Here is a 13468-nt window from a genome sequence, read left to right as displayed (position 1 = left end):
CATGTGCAGCACTGCCCCCTTCTGTTGTTCCTGTCAATATTAGTTTTAGCCTTTTGTTCACTTGTGCACAAGAGTTGTAGCCATATGGTTGCACTCTCCCATACAGAGCACTTTTAGGTTACATAGTGCATCTTCTGGCAGCTGTAGAGGAGTTCCAAAGCTTGAACAAAAAACTTAACCCATTCACCAATGTTCCTCCATTATGTCATGAGCTGGACATTTGTGAGCCAACTGCAATGCCTTTCTACACAAGGAATGCTGCCTTTTCTAACACTTGCTCATCACTAATATGAGCCTAACATACATACGTGACCTGTGCCATAGACGAGGCAATGTAAAAGTCCTTTCTCCCTTCTCGCATTTAACAACTTGCCACTGGAGCCCTACTAGTCATCTCCTCCATTCCCATTAGTCTGCTGTCTCCTCTCAACAATCCCTCTGTTGTTCCTTTGGTCATTTTGCCTGTTGATTTGCTCTAGCAGTAGATCACAGGTTGGCTTTCAGCTCTTTTTTTCTATACACAGAGACCAGCACATTCTGTTTTCTACTCAGTTTCTTAGTGCATGTATGTGATCACTAAAATCAGTTATACAGATACACTGCATGCATTATCTTATTTACTCATTTATTTGCTGATTGCATTACAGTACAAATCTGCCTTGAATTTCAGACTTATTTATCATATACACTTTTTTAGAATAAACATTATTTTGATATAATTAGGAGTTATAACGAATACAAATTAAAGACAGGTTGCTTGTATACATGTTAGAAATAATTCAGTGTTAAAAGTATGCTGTCAATTGCAAACTCAGTAGTAATTTGATGGTAAGATACAGTACCTGTTATTTTGACAAGATTGCTAAACCAAAAGAGAAACAAATATAGAAGTATCAACAAATTGTAAGCTCTATTAATATACAGAACCGTACAGTTAAACTAGATTATTGAGCTATACAGAGCAGATAGGGTGTGGTGATTTCATCTGCCCTCATTTCCATCAGAGCTGAAAGTGCCTTACCATTGTTAACCCATGTAATTGCCAGTCTGTGTTGTCCTCCATGTCTCATCCATGTATCCTTGTCCCCTGCCCAAAGACGAGAAAGTAGTGGTTGTCAGCACTCCCTCTGAGGAGGAGCAGCAGGAGGATGAGGAGGAGGCTCCAGAGGAGCTTCTCAGTTACCACCAAGAAGTAACATATGGGCAGCAAGGAGACATGCTCTTAGAGCAAGCAGATTTTATAACAGAGCCACAGGCTTTGGCTTGCCAGCAGGCCCAGACACCTGAGGTCCTCAATGGAGGAAGTCATCAAGCTGAACAGGGCAGCCCCTCACAGGAAGAAGGTGTGTGTGGTTTAATGGGTTTTTGTGTGCGCCGATATGTGTGTGTACTGTATGTGTCTGTGTGAACAATTGCACACTATTCTCTGTGTGGATGTGTATGTATGTGTGTGTGTGCACATGTCTCGGGCCTCGTGTGTGTGTCTGTCCATCTCCTGTTTTGCATGTTCCTTCTGTGTCCTGTAAATGGACACAAAGTGTTTTGTTCTTTTACAAGATGTGATGCAACTCAGGCTTTGCTGACAAACTATCCCTGCAGCTTTGTTGCTCTGAAATATTTATGCTTCTGCTTTAATAGTTTCCTTGTGCAAAGGATGTTACATAGCATACTGATTTTGTGCTTTTTCATGCAAAGCATAACCATTGGCTTTTTCATTGGAGTGGCATTAGAAAAGTGCTCTGATCAACCAAATTGTAGTTGATCATTTCTTCACTCTATGTATTGCCAGCTACATTGCAAATGCAAAGGTCACTGTCTGAAATGTCAAGCACTGTAGACCAACTGTATGTGTTGCTAGGATTAGCTGTTCATTTATGTTTTACCTGGGGTTTTGTTGAAATATTATGTTGCAAGAAGGTTTTGTACATGCGCTCATATGGGCCCTTTATGGATACAATTCTGAATATATTTTAAGTCTCTATCATTTGCTTTTAGTTTCAGTGATGCTGTCATTTCATCTCAAGGTAAAGGATTATTCTGTTTTCCTATTGTTACTAATACCACACTTTGGACATTACAATCCACCATCATTGGACATATTCATTCACGTATGTAGTATTAAGTTTATCAGCATCCTTAATATTTATTATCACACTTTTCCTCATTGGAAATCAAAGTACCAAAATTAAGAAATAAAAAATTAAACTTGACTATATATTTTGCATATTCATCAGTGCAAAGATTCATTAATATTCATGAGATTCGGATATTTGCATCAGTTACTGTAATGACACAGTTTTAACAACTAAATACATAGAAAAAAGTTTCTTGCTCATAATTATGTTGTCACAGGGTCAAACCTTTTTTCAATCCAAGTGTATTGCAATAGGAATTCAATAAATTTGTGTACATCAATTTCTTTGTCATCTTACATCATGCAGCTCATTTCCTCATTCCATTTCTGCACGCTGTCTTAGGCGCTGCGACCCCTGTGCTGTTGTGGCCTGCCACAAAAGACACTGTGCTGTGTGTTTTGCTTGATGGAGAGCTACTGTATCTATGTGCAGAAAGGCTGGGCTTGACTGTATTGGCTAGCTTGTGTGGATGCTGCAAGCAAAGCTGTTAGTTAATACTACTCAGCACAGAGCTGTACGGTTTACTTCAAACTCACAGCCCAGACACTGCAGCCAGAAGAATGTATCAGTAAACCATCTTGTGAGCCTTCTATGAAAGAGGATGAACCCCAGCAGGCACCACAAGATCAAGTATCACACACAGTCGACAAAACACCTGAAGGAGTAGAACACGTCTTGGCTGAGTCTTCCTCAGTGACAATGTCTCCACTTAAGCAGCCAGACAAACAGGACACAGGGAAGATGATAGAAGAGGTACCTGAGAGTCATTTGCTCGTTGAGTCCAAAGCCATAGCAGAAAAACAGCCCTCACTTGGTGAAGAGGGCTTACACCTCCATGCAGAGGACCGAGAAAGACACATCTTACAGAGCAAACCAGAAACCTCTAAGAGTGACAGTGAGGACAAATTTGTGACAATTGAGAGAATGCAGAAAGAGGGCCCAGACAGTGGCAGTGACATTCAGTTGCATGAGACACCACCACAGACTGACGTGAACAAAGGTGATCAAAGGCAAGTTACTTTCAAACCAAGTTCAGAACCTGGCATAGAGCCAACTGTCACAGCAGATACATTAACTGAGGATGAGTCAAGAGCGAAAGCCTACTTTGAGACATCCACACAAAACCGTGAAGAGGAGCCATCACAAACACAAAGTTACTATGAACTCAGTACGGTAACAGAGACTAAATTAAGCCAGGAGAAAACTGTTAACAGTTTAAATGTTGAATCAAGGCACCAGACCCTTGATCAGGTTAGCTCCAAAGTGACAAGTGAAAGCATTATACAGAAGCAAGAAGAACACTCAGAGGGAAAGGTTGGGCTGTCTCCTGGGAAAATGTCATTGGAACAGAGAAGCCTCTCCCTGAATGTTACTGTTGGGTCCTTGGCAGGGCAGACAACGGTGGGAGGTAAGTCAAGCAGCATCTCAGCTATCTTGTGTCCTATCAGTGGAAGTTTTGATGAATCAACAGCTGTTCCTCCAACACCATCAGTAGAAAGCCATTCACCCAAGATTCCTCCAGCTCTGTCCGTTACCCCAACCTTCACTGAATCTCCTGAAGATATCTCAACCAAGACAGAAAGAGATGGATTACCCTCCCCCAAACACACTTTTGAACAAACAAGTGGTCTCTCTGAGATGTTGGACCTGGCAGGAGCCCTGCCTAGACGATCACTAGAAAAGAGGGAGATGGACCATAGACGAAAGTCTGTACCCGCCAATGTATCAGCTCTGGTGGGGAGTTCTTTGGCTAAACTTGCCCTGGGAGAACAGACGCCGAGAGTGATGGAAGGGGAAAGCCAGCTGGAGGAGCTGGGCTACTGTGTCTTCAGTGAGTACTCAGGGCCCATGCCCTCCCCTGCAGACCTCCCTAGTCCAGGGCACTCCCCTCATCAGCATTTCCCTTCAGTGGAGAGTGAGGGGGAGGAGGAACTTGGAGCTATTAAAGCCAAAGATGATCAGAAAGTTGCAATGAAACAACCAGACCAAAAAGAAGTTGTCACTGACATTTCTCAGAAAATTGTGGTTGAGAAGAAGGAAGTTCTTGGAGCACCAGTGAAGTCTACTATGATGCTTGAAAGAGCTGTGACAACTGGCATGAAACCTGATCGCCTAAGGATCCCTGTGACCTCTAAAGACCGACTGTCTGAATTTCGTTTGGAGAGTGGTTTGCCCGATGACATCAAGATCCAAGCTATCCCTGAGGTAGAGGTGGAAAAGGACCCTTCCAGAGAGGCCTCTCCTATTCCACCAGACAATTCATTTACTTTTAGTACTAGCGGAATTGGAGGTAAGGGTTCCCTGACTCCCACCACCCCCAAGTCTCCAGATGATGCATCTTCAGAATTTCATGTCACTGGGGAGGGAACCAAGACTGTTATGTCTGATGTCAAAGCAGAAAAGGATCTAGAGTCTGAGAATATTAATAATAAACAGTCAGAGTCGAACAAAGAGATGAAGAAATGTGACTGTGATCATCAAATCAGGACTGGTGAAGAATCAGAGGTAGCAAAAATGGATGAATCCTCAGGAAAGAGTTTAGAAAAAGAGCGCGAAAAGTGTCAAAGTGAGCATGGGATAACTGGAACATTTGAAGAAACAGAAACAGGAACCCAAGAGGCATCAAAAGCTGGTCAGCATCCTCTCATTGAGAAACCCACAGTTGAGAAAGATGCCCAAAACCAGTTAGGGGAGATCAATCAGAAAGGCCCTGTGATACCACCAGTATCTTCCCCAGTCATCATCATACCTCAAGCACAAGTGGAGGAGGAGGCAGAGGAAGAGGACTATGTTGAGATTGCTGAAGAGCCTCAAGAGATAATGGAGGAATCTGAAGAGTCTGTGCTTCCCAAGGAGCAAGCACACGAGTGTCTCCTCAGAGAGGAGGCGAAGGAGGGAAAAACAAAAGAGGAGGTGAGGCTAGTGGAAGGTATTCAGATGACTGAAGATGAGCCTAAGTCTGGAGCAGAAGAATCAAGTCACAGTGGACAAATCAGTAATGAGGGGGAACCTGATACAGACAGCTCTCACCTGTCTGCCTGCTCTGACCACGATCTGCCACAGTTACCTCTGGAAAGAGGTAAAAATGAGGAGATGAAAGAGGACAGGGTAGTAGACAAGCCCCAAAAAGCCAAGGAAGGAGAGAAGAAAGAGGAGGATGAGAGGCAAGGACAAGTAGAGGAAGAGGACAAGGAGAAGGAAGTTGAATCTGCCAAGTCAGATGAAGAGAAAGAAGAAAGGGAAAAGATGGATGATAAGGATAGCGAGGAAAGAACACAAGAGGAGGGTTATAGAGAAGAAGAGAGCAAAGACATTGAGATTGGTGAGGAGGTGGAGGAGACCTCTTGTATGCTCAGCCAGACCAGTCAGACAGCTAACGATGAAACCACCATGGATGTCTCCATCAGTGGCTGGATGGACTCACAAGGTACCTTGAGTTTTTAAGCACTGCCACATAATATATGGCTTGCAATGTAATGTGACTGTGTCAAGCATTTAATGTATCTGTACCAGCATATCTTATATCAAAAAGTAGCTAAAATTAAGAAACTTCTAAAACCAAGTAAAATTAAATTTGAACTGTTGTAAAAAAAAAAAAAAAAAAAAAAAAAAAAACTGTTGTACATTTTTAATTAGCCGAGGAGTGTGGAGAATTAGTGGTACTCCTGTCTCATTCCTTGTTCACTGCAGATGATGATATAAGTGTCATGACTGAGAAAATTGAAGCCCTTCCTCAGACCCAGAGTCCTACCAGTACACCTGTGGTGGACAGACCCGCTAAACGGGCCCCTGGCAGAGAGAAGGGCCGCTGTGACACCACTGAGAGTAAAGTGTCCCGCAAAGTGCCCAGCCACCATCCAAGAGACGAGATGAAGAAGAGAAAAGGTTCCAACTCTATATTCATGCAGTATCGTTTAATGTAAAATATACTGAATGTTAATTTTTATCATTGTAAAATTGCATTACTTATTTAAAAATTATTCAATTGTATTGTAGCTTTTGAAACTCAAACAGCAAAAACCTTAACAGTGTCATCTCAGTGTAATTTGTGATGTAACTGTCATGTTGAGCAGACATTGGCTTGTCTTCAGTACGTGTAACAGAGGTTTGCTTTTTCATGTAACTCTGTCTTTCCTCTTTGCTAGTGGGCATGAGGAGGGCTGAACAGAATAAGGTGTCAGCCCTCCAAAGTCGCTCTCCATCTCGAAAGAGTGTAGTCAAAGCGGCGGCCAGACAACCTAGGCCTGCTCTGCTTCACGGCTCTGCTAGACGCAAGGCCACAGGTGAACACTCCTCATCGAGAATCGGAGCCATGAATAGAGAGAGTGCAGCTTTATTGTATGCTGTACACCTTTCCCCTACTCTCAGCTGCTGTGATTTGATACAGCAATAATGCCGTACTCAAGAGGGTCTTCTTTACTATGATTATGGAACCACCAGCACCACTGAAGTGGCTGTAATCACAGTCGAGATCATCCTCAAGGGTTTTGCGGCTGTTAATAACAGTAAAGTTTTCTACTAGCATACCTAAAAGAAACAAGAGAATAGATAACTATAGCTGCCATAGAAACTCTGGGACTTCTTCAGTAAATTAAATGCAAAATGCTTCTTTCAGCATTCATTGTGAAGCAGCCAGCATCCGCTCAGTTGGAGCTGCATGTCAAATTACACATGGCCAATTTGGAGGTTGAGCTGTTGTACAAACTTGGCAGCTACTAAAAAAGCTGATGTCAGTGCTCTCTCTGTTGATGGCTCTCTGAGGAACTATGCAGGTGCAATGTAGCTGGCAGGCATCATGTGCTGCTGACACATTTTTAAAATTCATCATTTGTTCTTTTTTCCTTCTACACATTGAGCTTTTTTTAAATTCTTTTTTTCTTCATGTCAGATACTGAGCATTTTCTCCCATTTGGTTTCATATTCGTGTATGTCTTTTCTCATTGACGCTGTGGTTTGTTTTGGGTGGCATTTGAGGGTGAGTGCCGCTCTGGTTGTATCCTTTCTGTTGCAGCTCACTTGTATATGTTGGATGGAAACAAATGTATGCTTGTAGAAATTTGGGTGTTTGTTCAGCTGGTGTGAAATAGCCAATGTGAACAGAGACTGACAGAAATGTTTGTGATGTGATACTTGAGATGCGTAGTGGGTCTTTTCTATTATCTATCTTTTATCTGGTTGTGTCTGCTGCCAGCACTGATTGCCGAAAACATTTGTTGCTGCTGAAGGTTTGAGATGTGTGTGTGTGTGTGTGTGTGTGTGTTTGTGTACGCGCGTGTGTGTGTGTGTGTTCACATAGTTTGCATGCACAGCACATTTGTGTGTGTGCACATAACCATGTGTGTGTTTTGTGTGTGGATGTGTTCATGCTCACGGATGTCTCCCCCCTGCCGGCTTGACTTTTGCCATTACAGCCTCACTTTTTGTGTGTGTATGTGTTTGTTGTCACAGGCATGGAGGGCCACCAGCCACTCAGTGTGGCCAACCAGTCCAGGGAGAGGCCCACTGTAAGTGCTGCCCACTGATACACACAAGACACAAACACACTCACACACACCACAGACTTTTGTTTTCTCACCGTCCTCTCTCATTCACTCAGTCAGCATTACACACACCAGAAATCACACCTACTGAAACACCAGAGAGTGATCATTCATTTTTGTGGATTCCTTTTTTTTTTTTTTTTTGGCATGCAGCTCATTTATGACTAACAAAACATTAATATAACATTTTTCTATATTTTTTGCTCTTGATTGCATTAAACTAATACTCAGGCACACACGTGCACACTCTCATTCCCTCTCATTTTTACTCATTTTTTTGGTAAACTTCCATTTCACCTTGGTATATTGTTATGGCATATACAACTAGCAGACTGTTCTACTTTTTTAGTTTGCAGAGACGGTGATGGTAGTATAGACTTACTAGTATAGACTTACTAGCATAGACGTTCTATAGATGGAGTGTAGACTTGTGTATCTATGGTACACTTACGTTTACTAGCATTGCATGTCATCCTAATGTTTTGTTTCTATGTCTGTGTTCCATTTTTCTGCGTTTTTTGTTTGCTGATTGCATGACTGAATGTTAAATCATCCCTATATCAGATATTATTTAAAGCACGTACAGTATAAAGAGTTCTGGACACTTTAGAGCATATTGGCGACTTCTTAGAAGCTCCTCATTCAGGATCACTAAAATGTGAAGAATCAAATCAATCAGCATATTATTTTGTAAATACTTTCTAAATACTTATAAATTGTTTCTAATCATTTTAAGTTGTATATCAATTTTTTTCAAACTAAGGATATTGCAAAACAGAACTCTTTGTGCCCTGCTTCTATCTTTCATTTCTACATCTCTGCTTTTGTGTCTTTTCATTTTTCCCTGTGTGCCCATTCAATTTATTATGCATGCTTTCCTTTGTCCCTGTGGCTAGTCCCAACAGAGACAGTCTGTGAGTATCCTCCTCTATCATACAATGAGCATAATAATCAAATAATGATGGCAGGCTAGCAAAGTCATGCTCATAGTTTGCCATGAAACACAACATTTATGACGTGCAACACAGTGAAAAAGGGGCATGCCTTAAAAACCACTGTGCATACTTCACTGGATGTGCTTTTGCTGCCTTTCATTACAGTACATTTGAATCATGGCACTTTAAACCTTTCACAAAGCTTCAGTTTTCTTTCTCTTTGTAATCTTTACCAACCCTCTTAACCTTTTGTTTGTTACCTAGACTTTTAATTTCATTAATCATTTTGCAAGAGAAATTTTATTCTTTTTGTAGGCATCATTTTGGAATCAAATTATACAACTTTTAATTGCATTGAAGAGACTCGCTCATAACAACTGATGCTACTGTAACATAACGCAAGAGTCTTGATTTCAACGTGTCTGCCTTTCCTTACACTGTCAATGAAACACATTTCATCCTGTCTTACGCTTTCACTTTTGTGTTTCTCACATCCTCCTGCCTGCACCTCAACTACCCATCCTGCATGCTCTCCTGTCACCATGGCCTCTGTCCAGACCCCCACAGGGGAGGCTCCTTTAAAGACGGCATTGCAGCGCGGGGGGTCTGATCAACAGTCCCTCCGCCCCAGCTCTGCCTGTCACCTTAAACGGAGCCCCCTGGTGGAGGCGGAGCTTGGTGAGATCTGGCCTTCCACCGCATTGTTCCGCCAGTCCTCCTTACCTCACAAATGGGCAGAGAAGGTAAAGGGAGACAGCAGAAGTGAATAGGGATTGTTGTATGAAGTTGCTGCATAGTCTTTGAGTCCACCGAGTTTACTGTCACCAGCGTCCATGCGTGCTAAATGTGATTGAACAGTAGTATTGACTCAGTGCTTGTGTGTGTGTGTGTGTGTGTGTGTGTGTGAATGATCATTCAGGAGAGAGCCTACCGCAGCCCAGAGAAGAGGTCATCCCTGCCCAGGCCAGCCAAATCTCTGACACGCCACATCCCTGCTGCTGAACAAGAGGACAGCAGCACCCCCCGCAGGCCAACATGTAAGAATCTCACACACACACACACACACACACACAAACACAGATGTTTGCTTCCCACATTAACTCTTACTTACTCATCCCTTACACAACAGATTGCTGTGCATCTAATGCTTCCAATTTAGTCTCTTGCACTAATGATTTTGCTAAATCACTTTCTTTTTGACCCTCATTCAATCCTAACTCCTGCCATCTTCCTCCCTCCCTCCTGTACCTCTCCTCTTCTTACTTCTCCTTGTTTTCTTTTACCTCCTTCTTGACTCCTTCTCCTCCCTCTAAGCGATCCGTACTGAGTCCAGAGCGGACAGCAAGTCTGGAAGAGCCCCTAGTATGGCAGGTAGACCACCCAGTAGCTCCTTCTAGACCTTTTAGACCCATCACACCCACTTCATCAAAATGCTGTGTATTCTTGATGTATACAGTCTGATGTCTTACTGCCAGAATTTTGGTAGGTGATATTATTGCCAGTAAAATTACACAAAAAAAATCCCATTCAGCCCACACTCATTTATTAAAAAGAACACTGAGTTACTCTGGAGAAGATAACCATTTTAGCAAGTAATTTTTATTCAGTGTTAAAATCTTGTTTTTTCTTCAAACAAGTGAAAAAAAAAATCTGCCAGTGGGATGAGATAACCCTACTTATTTCTAAAGCTAATCAACTTGTTTCTAAAATTGTCATTTTCTTGATTCTAGTGGGCAGATCTGCTTTATTCTGCATTGTTTCAACGTATTCATACTAAACCTTCCTGAAACTGTTTTGGAAACAAGTGGGATTATCTCTTCACTATGTTTTTTTCCACTTGTTTGAAGACATAAAAGATTTATTAATACTGGATATGAGACTATATTACTTGTTAAAATTGATTTTTTTTCAGTGTTTAATTTTGGTATTGACCTGGTCTCTAAGTATTAATTCTTGTAACATCCCTAATATACAGTATTCCTTTGTATATTCATTCATTCATTCTGTTGGCCGCACATTGTTTTTCAGGGTTGCACCTATTTGAAAGTACAGCATCTAAATAAGTATTAAAATGTCTTAAATACAGTTGCTGGAGGTCATTGTTTTCACAGTGCTGTTACACATTTTCTTGTTGTGCATTTTCACTTTTTATTTATACAGAATTGGGTTATTCAATACGCAGAACATATTTCATTACAAAATCTGCTTTACAAAACACAAATGAACTTAATGAAAAAGAGAAGTGGTGGGATCCATGACAACATGGTTGCTACCGCTTGATCTTATTCAGGACATTGCCTGCTCTAATCCTATTGGCTGCTGCTCCAGTATCCTGGCAACAGCTCATCAGTGTTAAATGAATTCAGCCGCCTGTGTGTATTCACAAGCTTGCCGTCAAACACTCCTGTTTGACCTCTTTTGTTTGTTTTGTGGAAACAAATTTGGTGTCGTCATTGACTTGATAGCATTCACGGCAGCTAGTGTGTTTTGTTTTCTTATCATCAGAACCAGATGAAGGCTTATAGCTGTTACAAAGCAAATGGATACCCACAATGCATCATTTTCTATCTCTGTATCTTCCTCTGTCTGGTTCCAGTAAGTCTGTCCTCATTCTCTTTCTTTTTTTTTTTTTTCCTCATCGCCTCCCTTTATATTTCTGGATTAAGGAAGTGCTTTTTTTTTTGTTTTATCCATTTATGTTTATCATGTCCAGCTCTCTGGTTCTAGTGTTTTCTTTCATTTCCTGTGTTTTTCTCTCTTTTGATCTCTTTCTGTCCCCATCTGTCTTTTTATCTGTTGGTGTTCTTCCCTCATTCCTTCCTCTCTATCATCCCCATCATCCTAACCCAATTTCTCCCTCCATAATCCCAGGTACAGACTCTGCACGCTCCCGGTCGGTGCGTAGCGGTGCTTCCACCCCTGGCTCCACCGCCGTCACACCCGGCACTCCGCCCAGCTACTCCTGCCGCACTCCTGGATCGCGCACCCCTGGCAGCCATACGCCCAAGTCCTTCAGCCTCCTGCAGGAGAAGAAGATTGCGGTGATCCGGACCCCGCCAAAGTCACCCTCCTCTGCCCAGAAGCAGCTGAAGGTCCTCAATCAGCCCCTGCCCGACCTCAAGAATGTCAAGTCAAAGATCGGCTCCACCTCCAACTTAAAGCACCAGCCGAAAGGAGGACAGGTAACCAGCCATGTTGGAACCTGACATTGATATTGGTACTCGGGTAAATGCGCATCAAGATTTCAGACAAGCTTTACAAGCATTTATGATTTGGGAAGAAGTGAAAAGAGAACAAAACAATGAAAAAACATACTTTTCGTGGCAAGAAGTTGCATAAATCCAGATCCAGGAACAACTGTGAATTAAAGCTGCATTATTTTTGCCTAACTTTCTTATAAACACATCTGGATTAATGAGTGTCAATCACATTTTGGTGATACAGCAATTTGCAAAAAAAAAAAAAAAAAAAAAAAAAAGCCATTTCCATTATCAAGTATGATCACTGGCAGGAAAAAAGATATGCACAAAGGAGGAAGTAAATAAAAAAGATATGATAAGGTAAGATAAAATATTATGAGATAATATTATGAGACACAAGCTACTTCATTTACAAAGTTGTAAACACACAGCAGTATGAAAACAAACAACGATACACGGTAAAAAGCAAAGCCCTCACCTTCTCCACTCCTTACTGCCACTAAAAAGAACACATTTAGATGAAAGTAGTGCATGTTTTGCTGATGTCACATTATATGGTTTGTGGGTAGTGAGGCTAAAGAAAGCATAAGGTGAAAAGTGTAGGTAAAGACAATTTTTTTTTTCTTTTTACCTGGACCTGAATTTATATATATTCTTGACACTTGAAAATGTTTTCTATTGAAAGTTATGTTTCACTTTGGTTGCAACACAATTCACTATTTTTTAATATTTTTTGGTTAGTATAGCCTCAGATATTTTCTGTTGTTGTAGATACATTACAACCATCAAAAAGTGGGTTCAGGTGCACTCAGTAAAAGTTTTACTCCTACAGATCATTTTTCATCTCAGTTTATAACAAATCAGTAACATTAATGACAAACCATATCTGCTCTTTAGTAAGCAGAATCTAATTAATCAAAGGAGATAAAGGTTCTTATATTATCAAAGTGTAATTCTCATTATGAATATTTACAACTTAGCTCTACTTTTAAAACATGAATGTTTATACAATGCCCACGGTCCTCTTGGACATTATATAAGATGAACTATATATCATTTCCACATAGAAACAGAGTGGAGTCCCAACCTGGAAGCAAGGGGAAGGGAAGTAGCATTTTCATGCTTTAAGACAACTGGACAGCTGCAAAACGTTTAATATCAAAACCCAGAAAAAGAGACTGAAAATATAAATTTCAGTATTGGCACTAACAGTCTTGTATTTTTTTCTACCTTCCCCGTTCTTTCTGGTCACTTCTCTGTTTCCGTTAACACACACTGGGGCTGGATACAATCCGTACTTGTCCCCTTTTTCCTCTCCTGCCTCTCTCCTGTCTCTCTCCTCCCCTCTGTCTCTTTCTCTCTGAATTTCACTGATGTGTCATAAACTATCAGATATTTCCCTCCTCACTCTTCCACTGTCTCTCACTGTCTGCCCGGCCTCCATCTCCCCACCGTCGCTGTCTGTCTGCTTCCACTGACTGTCCACTGACCTCCTCCTGTCCGCCGTCATCACTGTCAGTCTGGGTGAATCGTCTTCGGCTGATGCTTGCCCCCTGACTTTCCTTTGTCTTCTTTTACCCTTAATTTTCTCAGCGTTGTCTCTCCTGAAGACGGTCACAAAACCGGCTTTAGTGACTCCAAGTCACGTGTGGGGCTTT

General features: G+C 41.5%; 1 protein-coding gene across 11 annotated transcripts in view; it reads left to right on the top strand.

The window, feature by feature from the left end:
* The window catches only part of LOC115375102 (microtubule-associated protein 2-like), a 71633-nt gene that overhangs the window by 49177 nt on the left and 8988 nt on the right, over window positions 1-13468 (top strand). For 5 of the 11 annotated variants that reach the window (XM_030074467.1, XM_030074441.1, XM_030074449.1 and 2 more), the window contains exons 1-9: window positions 2584-5562; window positions 5826-6020; window positions 6281-6418; window positions 7584-7639; window positions 8572-8589; window positions 9168-9353; window positions 9530-9647; window positions 9925-9981; window positions 11482-11792. In XM_030074467.1, the coding sequence (XP_029930327.1) occupies window positions 2727-5562; window positions 5826-6020; window positions 6281-6418; window positions 7584-7639; window positions 8572-8589; window positions 9168-9353; window positions 9530-9647; window positions 9925-9981; window positions 11482-11792 (3915 nt within the window). In that variant the 5' untranslated portion in view covers window positions 2584-2726. Of the gene's footprint in view, window positions 1-1097; window positions 1346-2583; window positions 5563-5825; window positions 6021-6280; window positions 6419-7583; window positions 7640-8571; window positions 8590-9167; window positions 9354-9529; window positions 9648-9924; window positions 9982-11481; window positions 11793-13468 lie in introns of those variants that run through there. The other 6 variants (XM_030074485.1, XM_030074432.1, XM_030074502.1 and 3 more) reach the window with 4 other exon arrangements.

This window comes from Myripristis murdjan, chromosome 2, assembly GCF_902150065.1.
Source record: "Myripristis murdjan chromosome 2, fMyrMur1.1, whole genome shotgun sequence".
NCBI classification, from domain to species: domain Eukaryota; kingdom Metazoa; phylum Chordata; class Actinopteri; order Holocentriformes; family Holocentridae; genus Myripristis; species Myripristis murdjan.
Note: the sequence above shows the minus strand (reverse complement) of the source record. Positions and strands in the feature narration are given on the sequence as shown.